Source organism: Mya arenaria, chromosome 2 (assembly GCF_026914265.1).
Source record: "Mya arenaria isolate MELC-2E11 chromosome 2, ASM2691426v1".
NCBI lineage: Eukaryota > Metazoa > Mollusca > Bivalvia > Myida > Myidae > Mya > Mya arenaria.
In genome coordinates this window covers 7,388,885-7,406,700 of record NC_069123.1, presented here as the reverse complement: position 1 = coordinate 7,406,700, position 17,816 = coordinate 7,388,885, and the positions used below count along the sequence as shown (strand labels likewise).

Below are 17,816 nucleotides of genomic sequence, written 5' to 3'. Positions count from 1 at the left end.
AGTGCCATGTTCCGTTTTTCGTGGGTTCCTTTTCTGTCCCTGATTACTTGTCAGCTTATAGAAAATACTTCTGATGAATTTTCGAGATACTTTTTTGTCTTTAACGGATGCAAAAGAAAAGAAGAAATAATAATATTTCAAGGTAGTTGAATAAGATAAAATTCTTGCATTGAATACCCACATCATTTGTAGTGTTAGATTTATGCCAAGTTGATTAAATGATTAGCGTTATCAAGCGGGTTATTATCCTTCGGAATAAAAGAACATTCAGAAAAATCTAAATTAAACACAAAATAGTATTTTCTATATCTGAGTGATTCAAATTATTGGATAAATCATATACACGGAAAAGGTCAAATCTAGTTGTGTGGACCGTCAAACGTCAAATATGCTTCCTTGATGATTTTCAAGGGCATTTTTTTTATGGCACCTTTTTGCCCTTAACATAGCATCCGTGCACTGTAACGCCGCATAACAGCATCGCCGCATAAACGAGATCGACCACGTTTATGCGGTGATTTTCAACGCATTAACAAGACTTTCTTATGTGGCAAAAAGGCACACTTTCGCCGCATAAAAACAATTTAAACACAAACTAGTAACATAGTAGTTGATAAAGTTTCATCAAGATCGGACTTAGTTTTTTGTGTCCACTTAACCAAGCTTTGAACTAGACTTCTTGAGTTGTAATTTCCGACATTGATTTAGTAAGATCGGTTTAAATGTGAACCAAACCAATTGATCTTTCTGCGAAAACTTTTGAAATGATGTTTGGCCCGACTTATGGCGGGAATATATGTTACGACAACGCACAACACCGTCATTAGGGACTATTAAAAAATTGAATCGTCGTATGAAGTAACATATAATTTCGCCTTTTTGTCAGACTGAAGGGCATGCACCCTTGACAATGCGTCACTTTCAACGTCATTTCAAACCTTTTTAGAAAAGTCAATTGTTAACGACGGACAAACAACAGAAACCCAACAATCCTCACAGCTCCACATGTGCTCTTTGTGCTCAGATGAGCTAAGAATTTTTTCAATGTCAAGAACCACTGGTAATTGTGCGATTGTGAAATTTATTAACGTCTAGGTCATCAGCGTTTATCTCTGGTTACCTGGGCAACGCAAGAAAAAAATTTGAAAATGATATTGTTTCCAAAATTTTCAACACATCATTAGTTTTGGGGCTCTTGAACAAGAGGACTCAGATGACTGATATAGGGTCATCATGGACGTCTTTCTTTCATTGATTGTGTTTTTATGGACTATGTTCATTTGTAACCAAGAACATGTAGATGTGAACACTCCAAGGGGAGTAATAATTTATTTTCAACTTTGAATTTTGGCTCAACTTTAAAATATTACCTTAAATTTGACCAATTTGCCTGCCTACTTTCCCGTATTTTCTTCAAAATGACAGTAATATGCTACGCCCTAATCTTAATCATCATCACAATCAACAACATAATCAAAACCACCATCACCATCACCACAATAACAACCACCACCTCTATCATCACCCCTACAACCATCATCATCATCATCGTTCCCGTTTTTTCAACTTTCAATTTTGGCTCAACTTTAAAATATTACCTTAAATTTGACCAATTTGCCTGCCTACTTTCCCGTATATTTTTTTTTTTCAAAATGACAGTAATATGCTACGCCCTAATCTTAGTCATCATCATAATATACAACATCATCACAACCATCACCTTCATCTCCACAATCACAACCACCACCATCATCTCCACAATCACAGCCACTACCACCATCTCCACAATCACAACCACCACTATCATCATCATTCATACACCAATGAATAAATGTAAGTGACTCTGGAGACTCCCATGTCACAAGATTTCGGGACGGACGGGCGGACATCATCATCATCATCATCATCATCAACGTCATCACCATCGTTTTTGTTGAAATATTAGAACACTATTTTTAGTTTTATAATAAATGGTTTGGTTAATCCTCGTTATGTGGCAAAAAGGCATAGTTGTGCCCCATATAAGCACTTTCTGCTTTATGCGTTGAGCGTCGCCACATAAACGTGGTCGCCCTGTTTATGCGTTGAAAATCACCGCATAAACGAAAAAAAACACAAAAAAAACACGTTTATGCGGCGGTGCTGCTATTCGGCGTTACAGTGAACTCATCTAAAATGGTGTCGATCAAACACCATACATACCCGAGTTTACCCAAAATATTACTTTTGATAGTGTAGTATCCTACAACCATATATGTTGATATCGATATATAGTACGAACGGCAATCACTCCGACAAGACCAATTTGAGGGCTTTTGCGATGATTTTGCGATCAATGCAATTAAAATGCTAAACTAAATGCAGTTACTTCCTGAACTAAAGTGGAAAAGTATTTAGGAATAGAAGCTAAAGTTAGGAATCAAACATATTCTAAAAATGCTTAAATGTAGTGCACACTTTTATTTTAGTGGCATTCCTATTTTAAAGCTGCACTTTAAAGCGGATTGAACGTTTTGACAACTTTTTATTTTATGTCTTGGAGCGAGCCAATTTTTGCGAAAATGCATAGAAACCAGTTATATAAGACCGCTGACAAAACATAGATCACAGATTTTTATATTTAAGTTCACAAATTGATGTTTTATGCATTCTTCATAACGGTTTAAGCTATAAAACATTAATGTTCGAACAGAAATATGAAAATCTGCGATCTGATCTTTTGTCAGCCATCTTTTACCATTGGTTTGCAGATATTTCCGCAAAAATTTGCTCTTTCTAAGACAGTCCTGAGACGAAAACAGTTGTAAAACGGTATATCTATGAGAGTGCAGCTTTAAGTGCCTGTATTGAATTTGTCTATTAATTGTATTTTGATGCATTAATCTTTACTCCAGCAGAACATCCTCTGGAGTTGTGAACATATGTGTGTGTGTGTGTGTGTGTGTGTGCGTGCGTGCGTGTGTGCGTGCGTGAGTGCGTACGTGCGTGCGTGCGTGCGTGCGTGCGTGCGTGTGTATGTGTGTGTGTGTGTGTGTGTGTGTGTGTGTGTGTGTTTTAATTTAATAAGCAATGCAAACCAAAAATGACGACCAAACATTTAAGAACTTTCTCATCTAACAATAATACATTTATAACAGAACTATTGTGTTTATCAAATGATCACAGAATTGGTCTGACACCGCTGCGGTAAACATGCATTTTCCACAATAATGTACCGAAGGATAATGCTTTTTCTGTACATTAATCTCAATTACACCATTCACATTACCGCGAGAAATCACGCAATTTCCCACAACTGGGAATTATATTTGCACTTCTGTTCTGTGAGGTTTGAAATTCTCCAATCTCGGTGACGTGCCCGCCTATGCCAATTGGAAGGAAACCACATTTTCATGATAATGGAACGGTTCCTGAAAGATATAAATTATGGTCGCCTGTTTTTCGAAGTTGAGTTATTGTCGTCGGCGTCGTCATCGTCACGGATTGACTAAACTATGACATTTGTCATGACTGTTAAAACGTTCAAGTTATTCTATCTAACCTTCGTAGTCGTGTTCCCCGAGATAATATGCACATGTGCTGTAAGGCCAACGGATTGACTTTCACTCATGCACATGCTCTTTTATTATAATTAATCAACTGGATTGATTTCAAGAAATTGGAATAAATCATCATCATCATCATCATTATCATCATCATCATCATAGTAGATTTGTTTAATCCACTTTGAAATGATTTATGTTTAAAGACAATAATAACGACGGCGGCGGTAACGGTGATAATCATCATGTTGATGATGATATATATATTATGTTTGAAGTTCAGAAAGAATCATGCAAATGTTATGTTCTCTTTTTCTTTCTGTACAATTATTTTACATATCTATAGGATTGTGCTGCCTTGCCCTATTTTTCGGCCCTACCTTATTATCACGTCTGTGCATTCGCATCCTTTATAGGGTTATTTCATGTTAATATATGTTTCGTTTATGTATTGCATTACGTACTTTAGTGACCTTAGTGTTATTATTTGAAAGGTTGTTTCCCTTAGTTGAAAATTTGTCCTGTGTTCAAAACACCAACTGTATTCTTGGAGTTTGAAATTCGTTCATACGATTTCGTCATGTTTTCGTTTTGCATTGGTTTTGTGCTATATTTATGCTGGAATTTTGGAAATTACATTGTGCAGGTCGCCGTTTCGTTCTAAAAGCTACGGAATGCCAGCCCTGCCAGCAAGCATAATGTTGAGTACAATTGTCTGTATTTTAATAATTGTGTTCTACTAATCTAGCATTATATTTTGATTGTTTAAAGTCAAATTCATATCATTTAAAGTAATTTTTACTTCTTTATTAGCTTTTTACCCTCTATAATGTGGAAATACATAACCAAAACAACTTTGTTTTATTTATGTCTGCGGGGTTAAGGTGACTGCATTTCGGCAGTACAATATACAAAAATACTAGGAGAAAGTATGATTCTAAGAAAGTGAAAACATATAAATGAGTATTTACTTTCTCGAGACACTGTGATCTGGTAAGAAACTTAATAAAATAGCATACGTTTTTTTTAAGAATGAGACGGCAATTTTCTGCGAAACATTTCCCGTTGAAATAGATCTTCTATTCTCGATTTCCATAACGCTTGGTATTCCCCTAAGGTCGTTATTTGCATTTCCACTTTATCCATAAATCAAAAAGTTTAATTTTATCACTGAATTGTCATGGTTTTTAAATGTGTTTGCGTCATAGAAACAGCGATTTAAACATTGAACTGTGATAGCGTTTTGCAAACATACAAGCAAAGAAAAGTTCTTTGCGAAGGAAAAGAAAGGATGGTCGATTCTTATCGGCCCATAATTAGTCGTGTCTGAGAGGAGCTTATTTTCAATCAAAACCGACGCAAATAGCTTCTCCAGGGACAACATTTCGTTATAATGTACAGGATATATTGCAACACATTTTATGCCATTTTATAAGCTGGAATAAGAATGCCTTTTGGATCTGACATAAGACTTGTGGTGACTGAAATTCCTCCGATAAACATTTCAACAGTGCTGATTTCAGAAAAAAAATCTTATTAATAATGGCCAGAATAAAAGAGCAAAGAGCCTTTTCTTATATCGCAAACAAAAAACAATGTTGCATAACGGACATGCATTTTGGTAGTTTTACCGGTCCTTTAAATGGCTGACGCTGATCCGACCTGTATAAGTCAAATAAGGTCTAATAACCCCACCATTTCCGAAAAGTATTTAAATAAATAATGATACGCGTGATGTGCTACAACGTCAACATTTTTGGTAAATTTCAGGTATGCATAAAAAACTTATCGCTCATGTGAATGCGGGGGGATCGAAGAACGGGCACGAAGAGGTCTCAGTACCTCGACAAGCCTGCATGTGGCTTCCGGTCGGATATATCCATTTATCCACACCGTCCAAACAGCTTTATGCAAAGAAAATGTGTTATACAATTTAACAGGGATTTAAATAAATAAATAAAAAATAAATAAGTCATATCGAAGTTATAAGTCGAGTTTTCTTTCGAAGAATACAACAACATATTTTTCAATCGATTACGAATTAGGACGCGTCCTAAGAAACAACATCACTTAGGACAACACCCCGCTACTGCAGGATATGATTCGCCATTTGTGAGCAATACCATCCAGATCATATATTCAGATGATATAAAATATTTACCAAATGGGTCTAGAATGAAGCTGAAAGGTGACAGACATTTTACCGGAATTTGTCAAAAGAGTGATGATTTTTCGCTTTATCGCTATTCAGAACATATTTATAGCCTTTAACAATATAATGGCGCATTAAGCCTTAACAGAAAATAATATTTGCGTCGGGCAATTTTACATTGGATGTTATTTTTTTCTTGACTATGGGCATCGCTTTTGCATCCCATTAAATCCAAAAAATACTTAGTATAATTATGTCGATTGTACTTTTTAGTGCAATTTTGAAATCATAAAGTAAGAAAATGATAAAATAACTGTTTTTAGATGCATTACTGGAAAAAATGATTTTTTAGTCCTAAAACCCGAGTCCCTTTAAACAACGCTTGTAATACAAAAAGATATAAACATTAATAAAACTGTTAATTTTATTTCTTTTACTGACATTTTAAAAGTAACCATGAAGCTGTATTTTTATTTTGGACCTTCTACAGCTGTATGAATTGACTCCTGAGATGTTATTGATGATAGAAATGATATTTTGTGTTTAAGTTTCTTTGTTTCTGTTCCACTGACTACTTTTTTGTGAGTAAAGCACATTATAAGCTTGTCTGTTTTTCGAACAAAAGGTCAAGGTCACACTGTTAAAACATTGACATCATTGTCGGTGTACACAACCTTTAACCTTAGACCTGCTCTTAGAAGATTAATCAAGATATATAAATGAAACTTGGTAGACTTGTTGCTAGTGACATATAGTCTCATGTATATCAATAATCATAACTCTAGCTTTAATGATAAGTGAGTTATGCCCCTTTTCTGACAAATAAAAAAGACAAGCATGGTGTTTGCTTCGCAACGTTCTTGTTTTAAATTGAAATCCCGGTACCCTTTTTTACATGTTAGTCTTTGCTTTCTGCATGTAAATTTAAAATTTGATTTCCATGTGAACTATATTGTATTAAAGATTGTTGTAAGTTTAAGTAATATCTGTGTACACGAGACTTTATTAGTTCAGATTTGACCTTGATATGCTTCAAGTTTATTTTTGAAAGAAAAATAATTGTTGTTATGAAAATCACTTTTCTATGTTACAGAATTGGATGCTTGCCTTGACCACTCCAAGACATAATTTGTATTCATAATAAGCTCACTCCAAATTGATAATACATGTATGTCTAAGCCTCTTAACAAAACCTAAGTATTAAACAGCACAGCATATTATTTCATACAGCTTAATAATTAAATACAAAAAACAATGCAATATATCATATACACAGAGAAGTTCAATGTTCTATGGACCAGCAAACATAGAGCATGCTTCATCTATGAATTTTATAGGTGACATTTGCTATAATAGGCATTTTTTGGAAAGAACAGATTTGCTTTTTATACAGCACACTGCTGTTTTTATTCCTGCCAGGTTTGTTTCTATTTGGAAAGCAGAACGTGTGATGTTTAACATAAAATCAAATTGGTACGGCTTTAATAAAATCTTCTTTCAGGTAACTTTTGGTTTCAGAATGCATTCAATTACTGTATTGTTTCATATGTCGACTTGATATTTAGGGCGTTTTGTTATGGATTTCTTTTTCATTCTGTAAATACTAAGCCATGTATATACATTTTTCAACGATGGAACATTAATAGCAACATTTATGTATATATTTGAATAGGAAATAGACATACTTTAAAAGAAATATTAATGTGAAATACTGTTTGTTTTTATTTTGACTTTACAGTATGTTAAATATAAGTAGATAATGGGGTATCATACCATTTCAGTGAACCAGTTAATGAACACTGGGGTATCATACAGACACCAAATTGAATATACAGAGCCATAAGAGGATAATATACGCCACTAGTAAAATATATAGATTTTGGTGCTTACTCGGTGAAATATATAGCGATCATACACTGAAACAAGTTTTTTTTTAATTGTAGTTTTTTAGAAAAAGGCGCAACATTTTATGGGGATACTACTTCATTTCGGAAATGATGTAAATGACACTTCAAGATTTCTTGGTTCGGCTGCTGGTGATTAACAAACTGCTTACCAAGGTTGATGTCCCTGGGCCCAAACCTCCTTCAGTTATTCATCAGAAACCGTGGGGGTGGACTGATGTACAAACAGACGGTCTGACTGCTACATGTATATGCCGCGCATAATAAAACAAAACCCCTGAAATCTAAAACATCTTACAGGTGTCCAGCACATTATATTTGTAAAAAAGCGTTTTATTGCGAATGAAATATGTGTAAATCATGCATGGTACAGGCGAAAGAACTATGTCTTCTGAAACGTTGCCATTTTTGTTGTGTACAATGAATGAAGAAAAATGGTTCAACACTCTCCCATTTGTGCCCACTCTCAAAATATCGCCTATCAAACAAATTGGACACAACAACTGCTGCAGAAGACACTATTCTAGTTATTGGCATTTCATTCTCGACTTTCCAATAGACCATAATCCTTTGCGGCAGGGTGACTTCCGGTTTATTTCCGGGTTATAATGAAGTATAATAACAGCGATTAAAACGGACTAATTATCATTCCAGGTTTGTTATAATTTATTTATTTTTATTAGATTTGTCATTTTAATGAGTTTATATTACATTATTGTGATATTATTTGAATGTCATGAGTTAAAAATCGCTTGACTGTTTACCTGGACAGTTAGTTCTGGTGGGTGGGGTAGATGGTTTAGAAAAGACTGCGGTTACTTATTCTTATTGGAGTATTATTAACAACAAATAATTATCATCTATTCTTAAACATTTGTTTTGAAAATTAACACAAATAATATATTAGTCTGTTTTACTATCTGACTGTCATAATCTATAATGAGGAATCTATACATTACCAGGTATAACTACTGTATGTAATAGTCTTATGAATGAACATATATAAATCATCATCAATATAGATTACGATATTTATACTGCTCGGTGTATTGTATTACTATGTAATAAACATTTTACTTAGAAAGAGTAATTATGTCATGCTGTCACATGTGTAGTCTTCTGAATGATTTGTTACTAGTTAGTTATGTTTAAATATTATGATGGCCACCCAAATAGTCGCATACACCCAGGCTTGGAATTAAATCGGGGTCCAGATTGTCTTAAAAACCATCCATAAATAAGTCTGAGAGTAACTTACCTTTTTTATAAAAAAAATACTTTTTATGTTCCATTCCTTTCTTTACAGATATGATTCAAATATGCGGATGTTATCTTCTGAGATCATTACTATCAATGAAGAACATCACTACAATTGGTTGGGCTGCTAGATTGGTAGCAACGTGATGGACAGCTAGTGCCTGTTGAAACACTATTGTTGGTTGGGCATCTATTGCTTACTGGACACTGTATTGGATGGGCCATACGTGTTGGTTGAACAATTATAAATGGTTGGACCGGAAGTGTTGGTTGGACCATCAGTGTTGTTTGGACTGCTTGTTGGACAGAATGTGTGATGGACAACTAGTGTTATTTGAATCACTGTTGGATATACAGCTATTGTTTATCGGATAGCTATACTCAGTTGATTTACATGTTTTGGTTGAACAACTTTTAATGGATGGACAAGAAGTGTTGGTTTGACCACACGTGTTGATTGGACTGTATTTAATGGATTGATATCTAGTTGAGCCTGATTTGAACGCAATGAAGTGATGATTGAACCGCTACTGTAGGTTGTCAGGTCATATTGGTTGGATTCCCATTGCTAGTACTTGTTGGATCTCTTTTGTTGGTTGAACTGTTGTTTTTTGACTGTTATTATTGATATTCATACATGTATAATATGTTAATTGCTTAGTATTTAACACTTATAACTATTATTATTATCATAAGAGATATTATTATTCAATAATCATATAAATTAAATATTTTTTTATGTCCTTGTACTTACATTTAAAATGTGCATCATAATTTTTTATTATATGAATAACTCTTTTTATAGATATTTAAATAAATATTAATTCTGTACAACCATTTTTTGTTTGTTTTGCTATAATTTGTATGATAGTATCAGACATTTTCTACAGATATGATAAATTTGTCATAAAAAATCAAAAAAATCAGAGCTCATGGTGTTCATAATATGATGATTCTAATTAAAATGAATAAGTTGAATTGCATCATTGAATGTATGATTCTTCATTAAATATGATGAGATCTTCTGCCAACTGATCTTAAGGGACCTACACCTTTAAAACTGCAATCTCACAGATTAACTGATTTTGGTATCATTGCTTTCAATTCAGTCAATCATATAAAATGATTCACAATAGAACAGATCTCAGTTGTTTGAAACACTGTCAAAAGACTCCATTTTCTTAAAGCGTTAGTAACGCTTCTAACCATAAATATAAATTTTCAAACAAAGATATGTAAAAATGTTATCTGATCTTCTATCAGCAATCTTATATCACTGGTTTTCAGACATTTTTTTGTCAAAACAGTCAAGATATGTAAAAATGTTTCCTGATCTTCTATCAGCAATCTTATATCACTGGTTTTCAGACATTTTTTTGTCAAAACGGTCAGTCTGTGAGAATGCAGCTTTAGATTTGAGCACTATATTTACAATGATGAACAATCTTAGTTATGGAAATTTGAATACATAGCAGCAGATGTATTTAATCATTCAAGTGTTGAAATATTATGTATGATCTTGCTGGACATGAGCCTACTGTTTCTGAAAATTTGCATGTGTACCAAGTTTCATTTAAATCTCAAGGCTGTTTGAATTGGGGCCAAGAAAATATTCGGCCTACTGTACGCTAACGACACCTAGCTGGGCTTATTGACTATAAAAATACTAAAGTAACATGATAGGAAAAAGCTCGAACCAAGGGCTGCCGGTATACTAGCACGGCGCTCCTACAAACTAAGTTAACCGGGTGGCTAGTTATTGCCCACAAACGTTAACTCGATTCTATGTCTTTTTAATATTAACCATGGAAGTTAAACAGTCATTGGAATAAGAAGATCATAGACAATCATATTAATAAAAACGTTTTTTATACAATTTAATAATAACATTAAACATTATATAATTTAAAAATAAAATTGTCCTTGGTATGCAATAATTCCTTAAAAAGTTCATTTGCCAATGGTTAAAAACCCCATCTTTCTTCTTTTTGAAAAATCTCTTGTTCGACTGTTATCGGCTATGAAGTGTTGTTTCACATCCTGTGTCATAATTTTAAGTTCTAAACGTCTACTTTTTGTATCAAACATTTAAATCTATGTCACTTGTGTGCATTTCGTTAGTCCTTGCAGTCAAGGAAAGTTTTCATTCATATTGACACACTTCATTTACTTTATCTCTGTTCTTGAACCGATTCCAGTCTCTTGTGTTTTGAACAAAAATATCTTGTAAAACCACTGATATAGCAGGTGCTATCAGATTAATGGTATCAACTGCTTACTCCTGTTGAGCATCAACTTGGCTGACTCAAACATCCGGAATGGACATCTCTGAAATTAAATAAAATAGTTTTATCATCATCCAAGTTAGCCAGAAAAATAAAAATATAAAACACTCTATAGAGGCTGTTAAAGCTGCACTCTTACAGATTTACCGTTTTGACAACTTTTTTTTTATTTGTTGTCATGGAATGAGGCAATTTCTGCGTAAATATCTGCAAACCAATGATATAAGCCTGCTGACAAAAAATCAGATCACCGATTTTCATATCTCTATTTAAAATTATAATTTGATGGCTAATTTTAAAAACGTTACTAACGGTTTAAGAAAAATCCATTAAAATATTTTTTTAAGTATGAAAATCTGTGATCCGATGTTTTGTCAGCAGTCTTATATTACTGGTTTTGTGCAGGTTTGCATAAATTGGCTCGTTCGAAGACAATTAATAAAACAGTTGTCAAAATGTTTAATCTGTGAGAATGCAGCTTTAATATCAGTCAGATATTTAAATACTTACAATATACTAGTACATTATTTATAAGCTGCTATTCTATGACCTGAATATTTGTTTATATACAGCACAGCAGTCAGTATTTAAATGCCCTTCTTAATCACATTATGCTTTAAGCTTCATTTACTTGACTGCTTTAAAGTTGCATATTTTAACAATTTCACACTATTTGCAAAATATTATTGATTTAAATTAATAACAAACTCAACAAACCACAATTTAATGCATATTTCATAACAATCAATATGTATTTGAAGTCTTTGAGAACTACTATGAGTCTTTTGTTATTTTACCTCACCCACTTAAATGTGTACTGAAGTTGATCAACGTCGGAAACTTCATTGAAATTCATAGCTTTATGCTGCCAAAAGATGAAAAAGTGTGTATGCAGTGTCTATCCACATCTGTAAGTGCTTCCTAAATCATACTGTGTGCTGATAATAGAACTATTAAGATACCTTGAATGTTGCAATAAGTATCTACTCATATGAGGCCTTGCAATCAACATCATCGCAATTGAATACATTCCTGTTGAAAGTCGTCCATGGGTTAGGGTTAGGTTTATATTGGCCAAGACTCTAGCAAGGAGTGCAGGCAGTCACTGTTATCCTACAATAATTCATTGATATATGTAATTGACAACTCCTAATCCAATTTAAGTCTGTCTGTCTGTCTCTCTTACCAAAACTTAATGCTGCACATGGTGTTAAGGAAATGGTTTGGCGTTGGGAAAACAGACACGCCGGTGTTTCCGTAATGGCCCGGACCTTTCGCATTAAGTGGTCTGGACACCAGTAAATGTGTTATTGTATAACGCTATTGTTCATACAAAATGCTGTCTATATTATCTCCGTAGCAATAAAAACCCATGAAGTTATTGCATTCTTCTTTGTGCCTAAAACAAGTTTTATATCATACTGTCAGGGGACTTAGACAGGTCTTTCAGGAATTGATGTCGCTAGTAATCCAGTACCAAACCTAAATTCTGAACACAGTGTCAATGGAGGGATTTGCCAACAGACTCGCCGGTGTTTCCGTAATTGCCCGGAACTTCTGCTGTAAGTGGTCTGGACACCAGTAAGGTGTGTTAGAGGAGAACTATTGCTCTATTCTCTTCTTAACACACCGACAGCTATTAAGCCTCCGTTATTTGACCTCTACATGAGCATGGTGGCACTAGTTAGGAGTGTCCTCTTCGTATTGTTATTCACTGTCACAGGCAGTCACCACAATAAACCATTGATCAATGTAATTGTCAGGCCCTAATGTCATTTTAGTCTGCCTGTCTCCCCTGCCTTAACTTAATTCTGAATTTTTCGTTTATAAAACAGACACGCTGGTGTTTTCGTATTTGCAGGACCTTCTGCAGTAAGTGGGCTGGACACCAATAAGATATGTTAGTGTAAAACGCTCTTATTCACCCATCATGCTGTCCTTAGACTTAAGACCAATGTAGTATGTTAAACTGCGTTTTTTGCCATTTACTGTTATACATTCTAAAGGTTGAATTACCAGATAGTTTCAGCACTGTTTATAACCGACCATTGTGGCTTTATGTTTTGACGTTCAGATGATGTAATGTATAACCACGTTATAAGGAGCAAAATTTCCAGCAATTTCCGGCATAAACAGAAATATACGGTGTTTGAAGACTATATAATATGCTGATTATGTTATTAAATCTCATTTCAAGGCATTCAGCTGTTCGTGGGACTGCGAAAATATACAAATTTTATTATGTTTGATGTGAGGTAATAATGTTTTGGTTCCAATTTGAAGCAAATGTATACTTATCTATATATTAATCAAATCATTATGCCAATTTTGATAAAACGCTTTGTTATATGCACAATAATTGCTGATTTTTTCTTCAGTTAGAACTTATATTACATTTAAATAATCTACACAAATGTTTGTAAACAAGGGAGATTACAATTTCAATACAACGCATTAGACCAAATGGATCTTTAGCAAAAAAAGACTAAATACCTACCTAGCAGATGATGACTGTGTACAACAATAAAATCAAAGATGTCTTCCTCAAACTAATTTCAAAAATCTTGCGCTCATCTCACCAACAAGCCATCTGACACAAACAACAATTTAACAATTTCAAATTATAACAGGTTATAGACCACTGTTTTAAATATTCAATTGAAATTACGTAGACATGTTGCCAGACTTGCAAAATGTTTCAAAAACAAATAGCGAAGCCAATATGCTACTGTGTGTGTTGATTAGTTACAAACAGTTACTGCATTGTTGAATAATAAAAAAAAATCAGCTTCATTAATTAATGATATACTCAATGAATATTTTAGAAATGTCCACGCATATATGTTGACTCAGATTTTTCCCCTGATATTTGGAGTAAAGTCATCCTTTGTATGAAAATGAAGGTGTTTTGAAGTTTTGAAGGACCCTGATAATTACAGAGGTATAACTATATTGAGTTGTTTCGGTAAATTGTTTACTTCATTATGTTTAATTCAGGTCTGAATGCTTTTCTTGAAAATTAAAACATTTTATGTGAGGAACAAGCAAGATTTCTGAAAATATTTAGAACTGTTGACCATATTTTCTCTTTAAAATTACTAATTGACTTGTATTTAACAAAAAGTATAAAATTATATTGTTCTTTAATTGACTAATTTCAATACTTAATTTGATACTTAATACTTGAGTTGGAATAAGGAAAAACGCTCTTGAAAGTGCCATGTTCCTTTTTCGTGGGTCTTTTCCTGTCCCTGATTGCTTGTCATAAATGGGCGCAGCTTCTGGAGAAAACTTCTGATGTTTTTTTCAGATACTTTTTGTTTTTAACGAATGCAAAAGAAAAGAGGAAATAATCATATTAAAAGGTAGTTGAATACGGAATAACGAGCTAGTTCCCTATTCCTTATTCGATTTTTTTTCTATTTTCGTGCAATCTTTCATTCACAAAGTTGTTTAATTCAGATGAAATTACGAAACACATTTTAAAGAAGTGATTTTATGCATATCTACGATGATGCATTTTGAATAAGGAATTCGAAAAAGGAATTATTCGAAAAAAAATAAGGAATTAGGAATAAAGAACTAATTACTTATCGTCCATGCATTTCATTACTATATCTTTAATGCTCATTTTTCAGTTCAGATAGAAGTAAAAAAAAGGAATGCTTATCATTTAAAAAAAACCTATCACTTAAAAGAAAAATGATCAGCTTATTAACAGTACCAATAAATCAACTTTGTTAGAAATATCTTTATCTTGCCAAAAAATCATGTCTTTTTTAAAATGCATATATAATTAATGCCATTGTTGCTTTGTTTTACATTAAACAAATGTGCATTTTATAATGTTTCATTCTCCATTTTGTTCATATTGTTTATTGCATTTATTTGTCAGAGGCCAAACATGAGCCTTGACTGTAAAATAATAAATAAAACGTTAAAAAATAAATCGCTATAAAAACATTTTTTATGATGTTATATATTTTGGAAACATTTTTTCGATGTAACAGAATAAAATGCTTGCATTAAATACCCACATCATTTGTAGTCTTTGTGTTATGCCAAGTTGATTAAATGATTAGCGTTATCAAGCGGGTAGTTTATCCTTCGGAATAAAAGAATATTTAGAAAAATCTAAATTAAACACAAAAATAGTATTTTCTACATCTTAGTGATTAAAATTATCAAATTTATCATATACACGGAAAAGGTCAAATCTCTAGATGTGTGGACCGTCAAACGTCAAATATGCTTCCGTGATGATTTTAAAGGGCATTTTTTTATATGGCACGTTTTTACCCTTAATATAGCATCCGTGCACTCACCTAAAATGAGTATGTGTGTGTTTTAATTGAATAAACAATGCAAGCCAAAAATGACGCCCAAACATTTTAGTACTTTCTCATCTAACAATAATACATTTATAACAGAACTACTGTGTCTCAATTTACCAAATGATCACAGAATTGGTCTGACACAGCAGCGGTAAACATGCATTTTCCACAATAATGTACCGAAGGATAATGCTTGTTCTGTACATTCATCTCAATTACACCATTCGCATTACTGCGAGAAATCACGCAATTTCCAACAACTGGGAATTATATTTGCACTTCTGTTCTGTGAGGTTTGAAATTCTCCAATCTCGGAGACGAATTAAATTCAGTCCCATGGCTGTACGTGGCCGACTAGGCCAATTGGAAGGAAATCACATTTTCATGATAATGGAATGGTTTCTGAAAGAGATAAATAGCGCCTGTTTTTCGAGGTCGGACTATTGTTGTTGGCATCGGTGGCGTTGGGCTAAACTTTTACCTTGGCGTTAACTGTAAAAACGTTGACGATATTTATTTAAATTAACCTTCGTAAACAAATATCCAGAGATGATACGCACATGTGCAGCATGGCCAACAGACTAAGTTTTGCTCCTAGGCGCTCTTGTTATAACAAACTTAAAAGCAACTGGACTATTTTTTAAGTTATCGAAATAAATCATCATCACACTCATCATCATGATCATCAAGGTAGATTTGTTTAATCCACATTAAATAATTTATGTTTAAAGACACTTAGAACAACGACAGCGGTTGCGATGATGATGATGATGATGATGATGAGGGACACAAATGAATCACTCACTGAGATTATAGAAATGAGCAACACGAACTTAATAGTTTATTGCATAGAAATCCAGAAACACCGAACAAAATATTTACAAGAGTGATATATGTAAATAATCAATACAAATAAAATATTCGTAAAAGAATGAACGTATAAAGACAGTCTTTCATTCAGTCTTCTTCATTAACATTATGTTGTAAATCTTACCTCAATCATTCGCAGTTAATTTTTGTTGCCAGCCGGCCCCATACTATATAATTTTAATATAAATCTTGATGTATAGTGAAAAAGTATGTCGAAATTACACCTAAAATCATATCACAAATAACGGTGGGGTCTTGCAATATTGTGAAACAGGCATTCTACGCGTCCGATTTCAGTTTTAAAAAGGAACAAAAAAACAACAACAAAAAAAAACAACTGTATCCACAGTTAATTCCAACCGAAAGAGTCAAACCTGTAAATGTATATTGTCGAATCAGTGAAAATGAATGAATACACCAAACATCAACGCCAAGCCGATGGATGTCATGTGGATAGCAAACAGCAACGGAATATGATAACACAATGATACGTGGAAGGTCAGAAAGAATCATGCACAAATGGTAAACTTTTTTCTTGTCTGTACAATTATTTTACATTTATAAATTGTGCTGCCTGGCCCTATTTTTCGACATTTAAAAAAAAAATAATCTTACTCAACTATCTTTAGTCCTGATTAGAAGGGCAATTAATTCTGGTTCTGTTATATTTAGATTATTTTTCTTTTTTTACCATGTCTGTGCGTTAGCTGCCTTTATCACAGTAGCTTGGTGACAAAGGCTCATTAAAGTCATAATAAATCAGTTCAACTAGACAAAATTATATTTTACACATACTTGAGCATATATATCATCAATATAAAACATTGTCTTAAACATAAAATAAGATTTGACAACATTCAAAAGTACCCTATACTGTAATACATGTTCAAGTATGTGTAAAATATAGTTTTGTCTAGTTGAACTGATTTATTATGACTTTAATGAGCCTTTGCCATCAAGCCACTGTGGCCTTTATAGGGTTATTTAATACATGTTTTGTTTATGCATTCCATTACGTACTTTAGTGACCTTAGTGTTTAATGTTTGAAAGGTTGTTTCCCTTAGTTGAAAATTTGCCCTGTGCTCAAAAACACTATCTAGATTCTTTGGGTTCGAAATTCGTTCATGCAGCTTCTCACTCACAATGCAAGTGCACTTGATACATCTTGTATTCATTTTGCATTGTTTTTTGGGATATTGTGCTGGAATTTTAGAAATTACTTTATGCAAGTCCCTTACTGACTCTTTTGCGTTCTGAATACTACGAAATCCGGCTAAATCTGCCACTAAATAGATAATGTTGAGTACACATGTATAGTGTATCTGATTTTAATAATTGTGTCCTAGCATAATATTTTGATTGTCTAATGTAAGATTGAAGTCATTGAAGGCCTTTTTTTATTTCTCTTGTAGCTTTTCACCCTCTTTGATGTAGAAATACACAACCAAAACAACTTCGCATGTTTTGTTCA

At 33.3% G+C, this 17,816-nt stretch overlaps 1 protein-coding gene across 1 annotated transcript in view; it reads left to right on the top strand.

The window, feature by feature from the left end:
- The first annotated feature begins 17,429 nt into the window (after window positions 1-17,429).
- Window positions 17,430-17,816, top strand: part of LOC128242340 (hephaestin-like) — a 123,293-nt gene continuing 122,906 nt past the window's right edge. The window contains exon 1 of the mRNA XM_052959454.1: window positions 17,430-17,490. Within this exon, the coding sequence (XP_052815414.1) occupies window positions 17,470-17,490 (21 nt within the window). The 5' untranslated portion in view covers window positions 17,430-17,469. The remainder of the gene's footprint in view (window positions 17,491-17,816) is intronic.